The 13,364-nt window shown below is 43.8% G+C and overlaps 1 protein-coding gene across 1 annotated transcript in view; it reads left to right on the forward strand.

Annotated features, from left to right (window-relative positions):
* The first annotated feature begins 4,340 nt into the window (after window positions 1–4,340).
* The window catches only part of LOC115186282 (E3 SUMO-protein ligase PIAS1), a 38,528-nt gene continuing 29,504 nt past the window's right edge, over window positions 4,341–13,364 (forward strand). Inside the window, exon 1 of the mRNA XM_029745954.1 lies at window positions 4,341–4,388. Within this exon, the coding sequence (XP_029601814.1) occupies window positions 4,365–4,388 (24 nt within the window). The 5' untranslated portion in view covers window positions 4,341–4,364. The remainder of the gene's footprint in view (window positions 4,389–13,364) is intronic.

Raw genomic sequence — 13,364 nt, forward strand, 5'->3', positions numbered from 1 at the left:
TGCAGATAGCCCGGTTAGCCAATGTGCGGGAGCACTGGTTGGTCGGGCCAATTGAGGTAGTAAGTACATGAATGTATAGTTAAAGTGACTATGCATATATGATAAACAGAGAGTAGCAGCAGCGTAAAAGAGGGGTTGGGGGGGCACACAATGCAAATAGTCCGGTTAGCCAGTTGATTACCTGTTCAGGAGTCTTATGGCTTGGGGGTAAAAACTGTTGAGAAGCCTTTTTGTCCTAGACTTGGCACTCCGGTACCGCTTGCCATGCGGTAGCAGAGAAAACAGTCTATGACTGGAGTGGCTGGGGTCTTTGAAAATTTTTAAGGCCTTCCTCTGACACCGGCTGGTGTAGAGGTCCTGGATGGCAGGCAGCTTAGCCCCAGTGATGTACTGGGCCGTACGCACTACCCTCTGTAGTGCCTTGCGGTCAAAGGCCGAGCACTTGCCGTACCAGGCAGTGATGCAACCAGTCAGGATGCTCTCGATGTTGCAGCTGTAGAACCTTTTGAGGATTTGAGGACCCATTTAAGGACCCATGCCAAATCTTTTTAGTTTCCTGAGGGGGAATAGGACCATTCTACTTTGTTGGTGATGTGGACACCAAGGAACTTGAAGCTCTCAACCTGCTCCACTACAGTCCCGTCGATGAGAATGGGGGCGTGCTCGGTCCTCCTTTTCCTGTAGTCCACAATCATCTCCTTAGTCTTGGTTACGTTGAGGGATAGGTTGTTATTCCGGCAACCACCCAGCCAGGTCTCTGACCTCCTCCCTATAGGCTGTCTCGTTGTTATCGGTGATCAGGCCTACCACTGTTGTCTCGTCTGCAAACTTAATGATGGTGTTGGAGTCGTGCCTGGCCATGCAGTCGTGGGTGAACAGGGAGTACAGGAGGGTACTGAGCACGCACCCCTGGGGAGCTCCGGTGTTGAGGATCAGCGTGGCAGATGTGTTGCTACCTACCCTCACCACCTGGGGGTGGCCCGTCAGGAAGTCCAGGATCCAGTTGCAGAGGGAGGTGTTTAGTCCCAGGGACCTTAGCTTATTGATGAGCTTTGAGGGCACTATGGTGTTGAACGCTGAGCTGTAGTCAACGAATAGCACTCTCACTTAGGTGTTCCTTTAGTCCAGGTGGGAAAGGGCAGTGTTGAGTGCAATAGAGATTGCATCATCTGTGGACCTGTTTGGGCAGTATGCAAATTGGAGTGGGTCTAGGGTTTCTGGGATAATGGTGTTGATGTGAGCCATTACCAACCTTTCAAAGCACTTCATGGCTACAGACGTGAGTGCTACGGGTCTGTAGTCATTTAGGCAGGTTGCCTTTGTGTTCTTGGGCACAGGGGCTATGGTGGTCTGCTTGAAACATGTTGGTATTACAGACTCAATCAGGGACATGTTGAAAATGTCAGTGAAGACACTTGCCAAATGGTCAGCACATGCCCGGAGCACACGTCCTGGTAATCCGTCTGGCCCTGTAGCCTTGTGTAAATTGACCTGTTTAAAAGGTCTTACTCACGTCGGTTACGGAGAGCGTGATCACAGAGTCGTCCAGAACAGCTGATGCACTCATGCATGCCTCAGTGTTGCTTGCGTCGAAGCGAGCATAGAAGTGATTTAGCTTGTCTGGTAGGCTCGTGTCACTGGGCAGCTCGTGGCTGTGCTTCCCTTTGTAGTCTGTAATAGTTTGCAAGCCCTGCCACATAAGACGAGCGTCAGAGCCGGTGTAGTACGATTCAATCTTAGCCCTCTATTGATGCTTTGCCTTTTCGATGGTTCGACGCAGGGCATAGCAGGATTTCTTGTAAGCTTCCAGGTTAGAGTCCCGCACCTTGAAAGCGGCAGCTCTACCCTTTAGCTCAGTGCAAATGTTGCCTGTAATCCATGGCTTCTGGTTGGGGTATGTACGTACAGTCACTGTGGGGACGACGTCCTTGATGCACTTATTGATAAAGCCAGTGACTGATGTGGTGTACTCCTCAATGCCATCGGAAGAATCCCGGAACATGTTCCAGTCTGTGCTAGCAAAACAGTCCTGTAGTTTAGCATCTGCTTCATCTGACCACTTTTTTATAGACCGAGTCACTGGTGACGGCAGCTTTCCCACTCGCCTTCTGCGGGCCCTGACGAGGCATCCGGCTCTTTGTCCTCTGTACCTGCATCGCTTCCTCTTGCAAATAACTGGGATGTCGGCCCTGCTGGGTGTTTGGAGAATATCGTGTGAGTCCTGCTTGTTGTTGAAAAAATCTTTGTCTAATCCGAGGTGAGTGATCGCTGTTGTCACGACTTCCGCCGAAGTCGGTCCCTCTCCTTGTTCGGGCGGCGTTCGGCGGTCGACGTCACCGGCCTTCTAGCCATCGCCAATCCACTTTTCATTTTCGATTTGTTTTGTCCTTGTCTAACAAGGATTGAGGATTGCTCGATGTCAGGCTCAAAAAGCCTCAAATTTGCCCAGATGGCCACCAATTTTTCGAACCTTGTATTGGTCAGCCTGTTGCGTGCTTTGAGGCATTTGATATTGGTGGGATTTGGAGGATGATGGAGGCAACAGATGAAAGAGCATCAGATCCACAAAGTCCCGTCCACCAGGTGGCCGATGAGCTACGTCCCAAAGCCCTTGCTTGGAAGTGTACTTCGTCAGACTGCCAAGAACCTTGCACTCATCCAGGCCAAGGTGGTGAGACACGGTAGTAATGACACCATAGGCCTTGTTGATCTCTGCAACAGACAGGATGCTCTTGCCAGCATACTTGGGCTTCAGGCAGAAGTCTTCACGCTTTTTTATGTTTTTCAGAACTGCAGTTTCCTCTGCTTGGAGAAACAGTGAAGTGGACAGGGCAGTACGGATTTACATCTGTAAGTAGAGTCTGAACATCAGACAGGATGGCATTGTCCCTCACAATCCGTGCAATGGCTACTGCTATAGGTTTCAGGAGTGTCAGGCTGCTTACCACTCTCTCCCAAAATACATCATCCATGAGGATCCTCTTGATGGGGCTGTCCATATCGGCAGAGTGTGATATGGCCATTTCTTGGAGAGACTCCTTCCCCTCCAGGAGACTGTCAAACATGATGACAACACCACCCCAACGGGTGTTGCTGGGCAGCTTCAATGTGGTGATCTTATTCTTCTCACTTTTGCTTGGTGAGGTAGATTGCTGCTATAACTTGATGACCCTTCACATACCTAACCATGTCTTAAAGTAATGATGGACTGTCATTTCTCTTTGCTTGTTTGGTGATGTGGACACCAAGGAACTTGACGCTCTTAACCTGCTCCACCGCAGCCCCGTCGATGAGAATGGGGGCGTGCTTGGTCCTCTTTTTCCAGTAGTCCACAACTAACAACTGAAGTCAGCCTGCAGGCACCCGGCCTGCCACAAGAGCACAATGAGCCACATAAAGCCCCCCTCCTGCCAAACCCTCCCCTAACCCGGGCGATGCTGGGCCAATTGTGCACCACCCTATGGGACTCCCGGTCACAGCTGCGATGCAGTGCCTTAGACCCCTGCGCCACTCGGAAGGCCCCTGGCATGTAAGGACAAGGGGACTTTTATCAATATATTCGCCTGTATTTACCCCCCCCTCCCTCCCAAAATGAAATGCTAATTAGCTGCTATCATAAAGAACTACAAATTCCATGATGATCTGGACAAGACTGTCAAATGGAGGCAAAGGGTAAGAATCTCTGGATTAACTATCTAATGTTAGCTAAATGTAGTAAAGAATAAATTGGCTACATTTCTTTAAAATGGACAATTCTGTGAACTGTCTTGTGCAAGTTTTAAACTGACACAAAACCTGTTAGCAAAGGTGTCAGCTAGATGATGACGTGCAAGAGCATGCTGGGATTTGTAGTTTTGCATGATGTCTACTTTGATGCTAATTAGCATTTTCGAATCTGAGAGTAAATAAGAGATGAATATATTGATAAACGTCACCTTGTCTCAGAGAGATTTACATGGTTATCAAAACGTCTCGCCAGGGTAAACCTACACTAAACAACACCCCATTTATTGGAAGTGTTTCTAAAATCCCCTATGGGAGAAAAAAATAATATATATATATAGATATGTTACGAAAACGATTGGAACCATTTCTCTCTGACTGTTTTAAAGGGTATTAATTATAACACTACCACTGTGGGACTCTATTGACTATAGATTGTCATCCCTGAGAAACCTATTGGATAAATAAATGTGGCAAGTCGTCGCTTGCTGCTGCTAAAAAAAATATTTAAAAAATAAAATACACAATTTTGAGTTAGTTTTCAGTCATTGTGTGCGGGTTTTGATCGGCGATTGATCTAGAAATGAGAAATAGAGCCTGGGGCTGGCAACCCTGATCACGCCTGCGCTAAGAGTTACAAGATGGCGGAGAGTGCGCAACTGAAGGTAAAGCGTATCCCGAAATAACAACACCAAAATATATATATATGTATTGTGTATTAAAGTCATCTCCATGGGTTACATATAGTTGGAATCGAATTTATTTTGAGGATTTATTTGATTTGTTGTAGGGAATGAATTATATATATATATATTTATTTTTGTGTGTGTACAAGCGGTAGAGTGGAAGTCGTAGGTATTGTTATTGTTAGCTAATAGCTAACGTTACGATGTTTGAGTCTTGCCTGCCTTCTAGCTTGATGTGTTGGGTTAAACGATCTAACTGTTAGTTATGTGATTAAACGATCTAACTGTTAGTTATGTGCTTAAACGTTACCAGTTCATATTTCACAGACATGTGTGATAGATTGCCAAAACATTTGTTATACTTAACCAGAAGCGCATGTTCTCTATCCGCCGGTGAACATTTACCAGCCAAAGAGCCATTGTTCTGAAACCCAATGTTATCTAGTAAACTAGCTAGTTTCATTTACCAGAAAAATACTAAATCGTATCATTTCGTGTGTTTTACACTGAGCTGCACACGCAATCATGGTTATATAAAGACAATGTGGAGCCGGTGGGAGATATGGGTCAGAAAACGGACCTCAATTCAGGAATATTACCTTAATAATACACATGGCTTTATTGAAAATATGGAAATACTGCTAGTTTTTTTGGGGGGGTGAAAACTGTCCCTTTCTCATCATCATCATCATCATGCTAGCTAGTTATATATTATGGAAGGCTGATTGGCTTGACAACTGCCATTCCCGAAGTGGCTACTGCTAACTAGCATGAGGACGGAAATGGGCAGTTTTCAGTCGACAACTGGCAGTATTTCAATCTTATTGATGTATCAGTGTGGATAAAGGTGTAAAAGAAAAAAAAAGAATTACAAAAAAAATGAAGTACAGTTATCTAGTTAGCTAGCTAACGTGCCAACTAATACATGCTAACTAGCTAGCTAGCTACAGTCTGACCGGGAGAATTAGCCTGGACCAGACGGCCATGAAGGTTTGTAGCTAGCTAGCTAGCTGATACCTTCCAGTTGAACGTGTCAACTTCTCTCCCACGATTAGCAGATGGCTAATAGCTGCTTAGCTTGCTAATTACGAGAATAACGTCAAAGATGGTTATTACAAGTGAGTGTCAAAAAAAGATAGCTAGCTATCACGGTTAGCCATAAGTAGCTAGCAAAGTAGCAAGCTATTTTAGCAACAAACAAAAAAACATTTAGAAAACTATTATGCAGAATGCGCCCATTTGAAATTCTGTTTTTAATGTAAAGCTAAAACGAAACTGAAATAAATTGTTGTGAGCCGAAGAGTTAGGACTTTATATTTAATGCAATTTTAAATGACCATTCTAGGATATGGTGTGCGGGCTGTAAATAAGTGCTTGTTTCCCTGTTGTTGATGAAGTATAATTATTACATGATGTTGGTTTCTGATACCCAGTACTTCCCTGTAATCCCACCCATCTGTAGTTCACCAGGGGGTTTCTGATCCCTGTAATCCCACCCATCTCTAGTTCATCAGGGGGTTCTGGTCCACAGTACTTCCCTGTAATCCCACCCATCTGTAGTTCATCAGGGGGTTTCTGATCCCTGTAATCCCACCCATCTGTAGTTCATCAGGGGGGTTCTGGTCCCCTGTAATCCCGCCCATCTGTAGTTCATCAGGGGCTTCTGATCCCTGTAATCCCACCCATCTCTAGTTCATCAGGGGCTTCTGATCCCTGTAATCCCACCCATCTGTAGTTCATCAGGGGGTTTCTGATCCCCTGTAATCCCACCCATCTGTAGTTCACCGGGGGGTTCTGATCCCTGTAATCCCACCCATCTGTAGTTCACCGGGGGGTTTCTGATCCCTGTAATCCCACCCATCTGTAGTTCATCAGGGGGGTTCTGGTCCCCTGTAATCCCACCCATCTGTAGTTCATCAGGGGGTTTCTGATCCCTGTAATCCCACCCATCTGTAGTTCACCGGGGGGTTTCTGATCCCCCATAATCCCACCCATCTGTAGTTCATCAGGGGCTTCTGATCCCCTGTAATCCCACCCATCTGTAGTTCATCAGGGGCTTCTGATCTCTGTAATCCCACCCATCTGTAGTTCATCAGGGGGTTCTGGTCCACAGTACTTCCCTGTAATCCCACCCATCTGTAGTTCAAGGGGGTTCTGATCCCTGTAATCCCACCCATCTGTAGTTCATCAGGGGGTTTCTGATCCCCAGTACTTCCCTGTAATCCCACCCATCTGTAGTTCATCAGGGGGTTTCTGGTCCCCTGTAATCCCACCCATCTAGTTCATCAGGGGCTTTCTGGTCCCCTGTAATCCCACCCATCTCTAGTTCATCAGGGGCTTCTGATCCCCTGTAATCCCACCCATCTCTAGTTCATCAGGGGGTTCTGGTCCCCAGTACTTCCCTGTAATCCCACCCATCTCTAGTTCTTAGTATCACAGATGTGCTCAGGGGCCCAACTATCCATAAAGTCAGAGTCTTTGAGGAGTGCTGATCTAAGATCCTTTTTTATATTTTAATGATTAATATTTTACGGACCGGTGGGATCACTCCTACTCTAAAATGCTTTATGGATCTGGGCCCTGATCTCTGGACTGGAGTCTGGCCTGAATCCTCCCGATTCACAAGCTGTCTCTGCTACTCTAAAGTGTCTAGTTAAAGGAGTAGTTCACTTTTTTTACAACTTGATTTTAGACGGTTCCTCAACCTGAAATGTAGTCTATGGGGCCAAGAGAAACTAAACCACAGATTTTGTTTTCTATAAACAGATTTCAGCTAACTTTAGCCACTGCTATTGACAAAATAAATTGATGTGATGTGGCATTTTTGTTGTTGTCTAAATCGGCAGAAATCAACTCCATATTTGGTTCGATGTTACGTCAAGGTGATTTTTGGCCATTTTTAAAACACATGGTCACATGCCTCATCACATCCATATATTTTTAGCTAGCGGTGGCTAAAATTAGCTTAAGGTTAATGGCCGTTTATGGGGGGGGCAATCAACAGTTGCTACATCTATTTTTGGACTTGTAACTATGTAGTTATTTGATTCCCAAACGGAATCTGTGGGGATTTTTTTCTTCTTCTATTTTCTGCCATAAATCTGCAGAAAGCTTCTTTTTTTTTCTGACACCAGTGTAGTAGCATTATTTAATACAATTGGGAACATGGTTTTATGTAAATAAATGCTTAATCCTGTGTATTAGAAGACAATGAATCTACGGTTATCCTTCTACTGAATCCTAGTCAAAAATAACATCTATACAGACTCAACCTTTTTTTTATTATATGGTCCTGTTATTGTAGACGTGTTATTGTAAATGTTTCATTGTGGAAGGATATGATAAATAATAAATGGAATATCATCAACAAAGTACAGAGGCATATAAATGCTATTATAAACTGGGTCGATGGAGCCCTGAATGCTGATTGGCTGACGGCCGTGTTATATCAGACCGTATACCACGGGTGCGACCTTTTTTAAAATTTTTACTGCTTTAATTACGATTGTAACCAGTTTTTATAATAGCAATAAGGCACCTGGGGGTTTGTGGTATATGGGCAGTATACCACGGCTAAGGGCTGTATCCAGACAGTCCTTAGCCGTGGTATATTGCCCATAAACCACACCACCTCATGCCTTATTGCGTAAATAATATATTAATGAATCCATCTATATGTACAACAACAAATAGATTACATAGAAAATGATCTTTGTTCCATTCACCGTATAACTATTCATTAACTATCTGATTCAAAACAGAAAGTGGTAAAGTTGGTCGGGGTGGGTCTGACTGATTTTGCTTTTTAGTGCCCAATGCTATTATACTTTGCAATCAACAACGTTAAAAAAATTAAAAAAATCTGAGGCTCCTTCTACACTGACTGACTAAGTAGCATCTGATAATGTGAGAAAGTCTCTCTTCATCCACTGAGGTAGTAGGGAGGAACAGATAGATAGATAGATAGATAGATCGATAGATAGCATCCTGTCCTGACTAGCTGTCTACCAGTCCACTGAGGTAGTAGGGAGGAACAGATAGATAGCATCCTGTCCTGACTAGCTGTCTACCAGTCCACTGAGGTAGTAGAGAGGAACAGATAGATAGATAGCATCCTGTCCTGACTAGCTGTCTACCAGTCCACTGAGGTAGTAGGGAGGAACAGATAGATAGATAGATAGCGTCCTGTCCTGACTAGCTGTCTACCAGTCCACTGACGTCCATAGCGTCTATCTTGTTGATGCCCATGTATCTGTGCCACTCCTCTGCAGACACCTGGCTCAGAGCAGGGATGGAATGGACATAGTCCTTAATGTCCTTTTTTCTTGCACCTACCACCTGTGCTGGATCTAGAACAGTTGATGCCATGGCTGATTGGAACAACTCCGTGCAGGATATCCTGTCTTCCTCTGGAAGCTGCCCCGGCAGCTCAGTCGTATGAGGTCGTCAGCTCCAGCTGTTCTGCCGTACTTTTAAAACTGCATTTGCAGGTCCTCTAGCTTGCTGGTGATGTTGTGGGCTGTTGGCATAGTGGTCTCCTGGACTTTTGTCAGGTTAGCCGTCATCTCCACACTTTTCTCCACGATGAAACACCGCTTTCGCCTTCAGCAGGACCTTATGTTTCAATGTCCTGGACACACTTGGCTGTTTTCAGGTCTAGATCGTAGTGAAGTCGGTGAGTGCAGGTATTCCACAGCACGTATCCAGGATCCCCACCTGGTCTGCACGTCAGGCGTCACAGGAGAATGGCCGCTTTCCCAGCGTTTTAATGATCTCCGCTCCAGATGACACCTGGGACGCCTGACTGAACACCACCTTCACTAGAGCACACAACCTGTTCCAAGTCCTCAAAACACCTCTGGTGAAACCTCCAGCACGGGTCTCAAGAGATGGGGGCAAAGCAGGTGACGTGTCCGGAGTTTGGGGGAAGAGGCCCTTGAAAATGCTGATGAAAGCCGCCTTCATGTAGCTAGCTGAGTCACTTACAAAAGCCTACACATGCTGAGTGAGTGGTGAGGAGGGCCAGAGAGTTGTGTATGTGTTGAGCACAGTCGTTGGTGTTGAGAGAGCGCTGCAGCAGGCAGTCACGACAAGCGTCTGTCTCTACAGTGGTAAAAGTTGACTTTACAGGTCTGCTACAACGGGTCGCTCACCCACTGGCTAGAGTAGGATGGAGAGAGAGCACCTCTTCTAGCCAGGTCTGCTACAACGGGTCGCTCACCCGCTGGCTAGAGTAGGATGGAGAGAGAGCACCTCTTCCAGCCAGGTCTGCAACAACGGGATGAAGGCATCGGTCATCTCATCAAGGATGACATCAATGTCCTTTCTTTCCCCTTCTACAGCGTCTTTGATGTCCTGCTCATATTGTGGACAGAGCTGTGGCAGGTACTCTGTAAGGCAGGTGGGATGGCGCTGGGATAGGCCCTCCCTGCTTGCAGTGTTTCTTCAGAAATGTGGAGAACTTGGGACTCTTCTGAAGAGGGTATATCTGCTTTGATTGTTCTTGTGATGTCCAAGATAACCTCCACAGATGAAAGAAAGGAGTTAATATTTTTGCCAGACAGGAGGCTAGGCTCTGTGTTCTTGTTTGGATTGAGAGGGGGGGGGGGGGGGGAAACGTAGAAAATAAAGAACAATGGTTCAGTTTTGGTAAATTTTAAGAATTCTCAGGTTGACTTCAATAGCAGGTCTACAGTGGATGTCAAGCTTTGAAGCACACTCTCCTGAAGCGTCGCATCCACCCACACACACACCCGCCCACACACACAGAGCCCATAAACCTGACAGTATGTCTCAAATACATTTTCAAACAATAGATAACTAAGAAGTCAAAATGTATTTGACTTGCTGCTTTTGTAATTCCTGACTTTTTAAAAAAAAATATATTTTTCCTTTATTTAACTAGGCAAGTCATTTAAGAACAAATTCTTCAGGGGCAGAACGACAGATTTTATTTTACCTTGTCAGCTCGGGGATTTGATCTTGCAACCTTTTGGCTACAAGTCCAACACTCTAACCACTAGGCTACCCTGCCGCCCCTACTTGTTACTTGTTATGATAGCCAAAGTGAAGTACTGGGGCTAACTTGTTAGGTAACTTTACCTGACCACAAACAAAACGAAACCAGGGAAGATCAGACAAAGGAATGTTTTTTTTTTTTTTTTTCTAGAAATCAAATAGGGAGTGCCAACTAAGGGTGTTGACCCTCCACCTCTCTCAAGACAACTGGAGCACTAGGTCAGCCACTCTGAAATATCACCTGGGCCAGCACAGGTGAAACACCTTCTGACTAACGAGGTGACACCAATCAGTGCACCCTACTTGCTTAAAAGTCCAACCTTTTTAAAACATAAATGGAAAAACCGAAGCTTGTAACAAGTCTCTCCTGGAGGATGGGTTTTCACTCCTTGGTAGCCTATAAAATATAGCAACATTACAATTACAACCTTTTTTGTTTTTATAACAAATAATTCCCTGCAGGGTTCACATTTTGATTTCGTCCTGTTGTCCCTGGGACGATAAATGTGTCTACGGTTCAAAACACTCTGGGACGACACATCCTAAATTCATACAACCTACATAAAAATTTAAAAAAGTGATACTTTTTTTTTTTTTTTAAAGCAATGTGGCTGATGCGACATATCAGACCGTTTTAGCTTAAAATGTTGATGGTTGTATTTCTTCATATTATAAACTGAACAATGCGCACGTGGCTGTAGGCTACGAGCGAAATGCAAGCGATTTCATGTGACCGAGAGGGGAGATCTAAAGATGCAACAACTAGCATGGATTAATAATATGACTAGGATTATGCCTTTGGACAATAAAATATGCTGATTTCAATGGCATATTAAGTGTTTATAAAGTCATTCCCTCAACAGTTCTATAGTCATATTTTGGCTAGGCTACTTTGAAACAAGGTTACACATGAAACGTCCAGGTTTTAAACAATTCTGTTTATGGGTAAACAGTTTCAAAATGCTGACCACCGCCTTGGTGTTCGGTGCCCAATAGGCACTGTCCTTCGCTCTCTGGTCATGTGATCATTTGATCTGAACGAACCGTGCCTCGTATGTCGACTTAATCAAGCCTTTAGACATTAATGTTAATTATCCTTCATTATATTTGTCAAACACAACTGGGGTTTAGCCGAATTTATATGTAATTAAGTCTCATTAAAGTTTGGTTTACTTTACATATTCTGGCGCCCTCCCTCTAGTCAGCGTCGGGTTGGACATGAGGCTGTAGCCAATATGCATATCACCTGTAGGCTTAATTATTTATGAACGTGGATTTAAATATTATTCCAATGTTGGCCTCTGATTCAATTCAGATCGGACTAATTGTTTGATATTGTGACGTTTGTGTAATTTAAACATTCCGTTCGGACAACTTAAATCTATATTCTTCTTGTCTTTACTATTCGTTTTCCCCGAACAATTGGACAAGCTTTAATGTCCAGTCTTGTGTCCTACAAGTGTTTTTTTCTGGATTAAAAAGTGGCTTAGGTGGTGGGTGTGGTTTAGAAAATGGCAATGAGTTCATTTTAGAGGGCCCCCCCATCTTGAAGCTGTAGAGCCCGTGTGGCTCAGTTGATAGAGCATGGTGTTTGCAACGCCAGGGTTGTGGGTTCGATTCCCACGGGGGACCAGTACAGGATTTTTTTTAAATGAAAATGTATGCATTCACTACTGTAAATCGCTCTGGATAAGAGCGTCTGCTAAATGACTAAAATGTAAAAATGTAAAATATATTTTTTAGCATTTTTAAGCCAATTTACTGCAATTCTACGAATTTCTCTATGGAGCTGAGAATGTTGCCGTTTTAAAGTTAATTTCCTGGAATTCTTTGCATTTTTCCATGGATAATGCTTTTACTCAAACATAACAAAATGAATACTGCTAAAGATATTGTCCCTGACTGTCTAGCTTGTATTTTGGTGATTTGTTAGTTCTCAAAGATTTATATAATAAAAAAACATTTATCTTTTCAACATCATTTATATCTGGATTTAGTCGTTTTTAAGTTGAAGTGTTTTTCATCTCATAAAATGAATAATACAAAATACATTACATTATATTAAAACAATGGCAGTAAAATCCCTGACATGGAGTAGTTAGATGAGTAGCCAGCCAAATAGAAAATTTAGCCAGCCAGGCTCCCCCAGCTTGGGGGGGGGTCTGCCCCTTGGTTAAGACATTTTAGCAGGATAAGCTATATTTTGGTAGCCTCTAGTACATTCTAATGGTAGATTTGTATTTTCAACCAGCAACTATTGGAAATAAGACTGATCACATTTTTTTCACACTTTTAGTGTTAGTTTCATCAGCTGTTGTATAAAGTGATATATAATACACTGAACAAAAATATAAACAACAACAAGTAAAGTGTTGGTAACATGTTTCATGAGCTGGTATAAAATATCCCAGAAATGTTCTATGTGCACAACAAGCTTATTACTCAAATGTTGTGTACATATTTACATATTACATAAATAAATACAAAATATTTGCTTACATTCCTGTTAGTGAGCATTTCTCCTTTGCCAAGATAATCCATCCACCTGATTTGGTGTGGCATAATCAAGAAGCTGATTAAACAGCATGATCGTTACGTCATTGTAGATAAGAATTTGACTTTCCTAGTTAAAGGTAAAAATCGAATAAAAATTACACGGGCACCTTGTGCTGGGGACAGTAAATGGCCACTCTAAAATGTGCAGTTTTGTCACTCGACACAATGCCACAGATGTCTGAAGTTTTGATGGAGTGTGTAATTGGCATGCTGACTGCAGGAATGTCCACCAGAGCTGTTGCCAAAGAATAAAATGTTAATTTCTCTACCATAAGCCGCCTCCGTTGTTTTAGAGAATTTGGCAGTGCGTCCAACCGGCCTCACAACCGCAGACCACGTGTAACCACGCCAGCCCAGGACCTCCACATCCGGGTTCATAAC

The sequence above is a fragment of the Salmo trutta genome, unplaced genomic scaffold (assembly GCF_901001165.1).
Source record: "Salmo trutta unplaced genomic scaffold, fSalTru1.1, whole genome shotgun sequence".
Taxonomy (NCBI): domain Eukaryota; kingdom Metazoa; phylum Chordata; class Actinopteri; order Salmoniformes; family Salmonidae; genus Salmo; species Salmo trutta.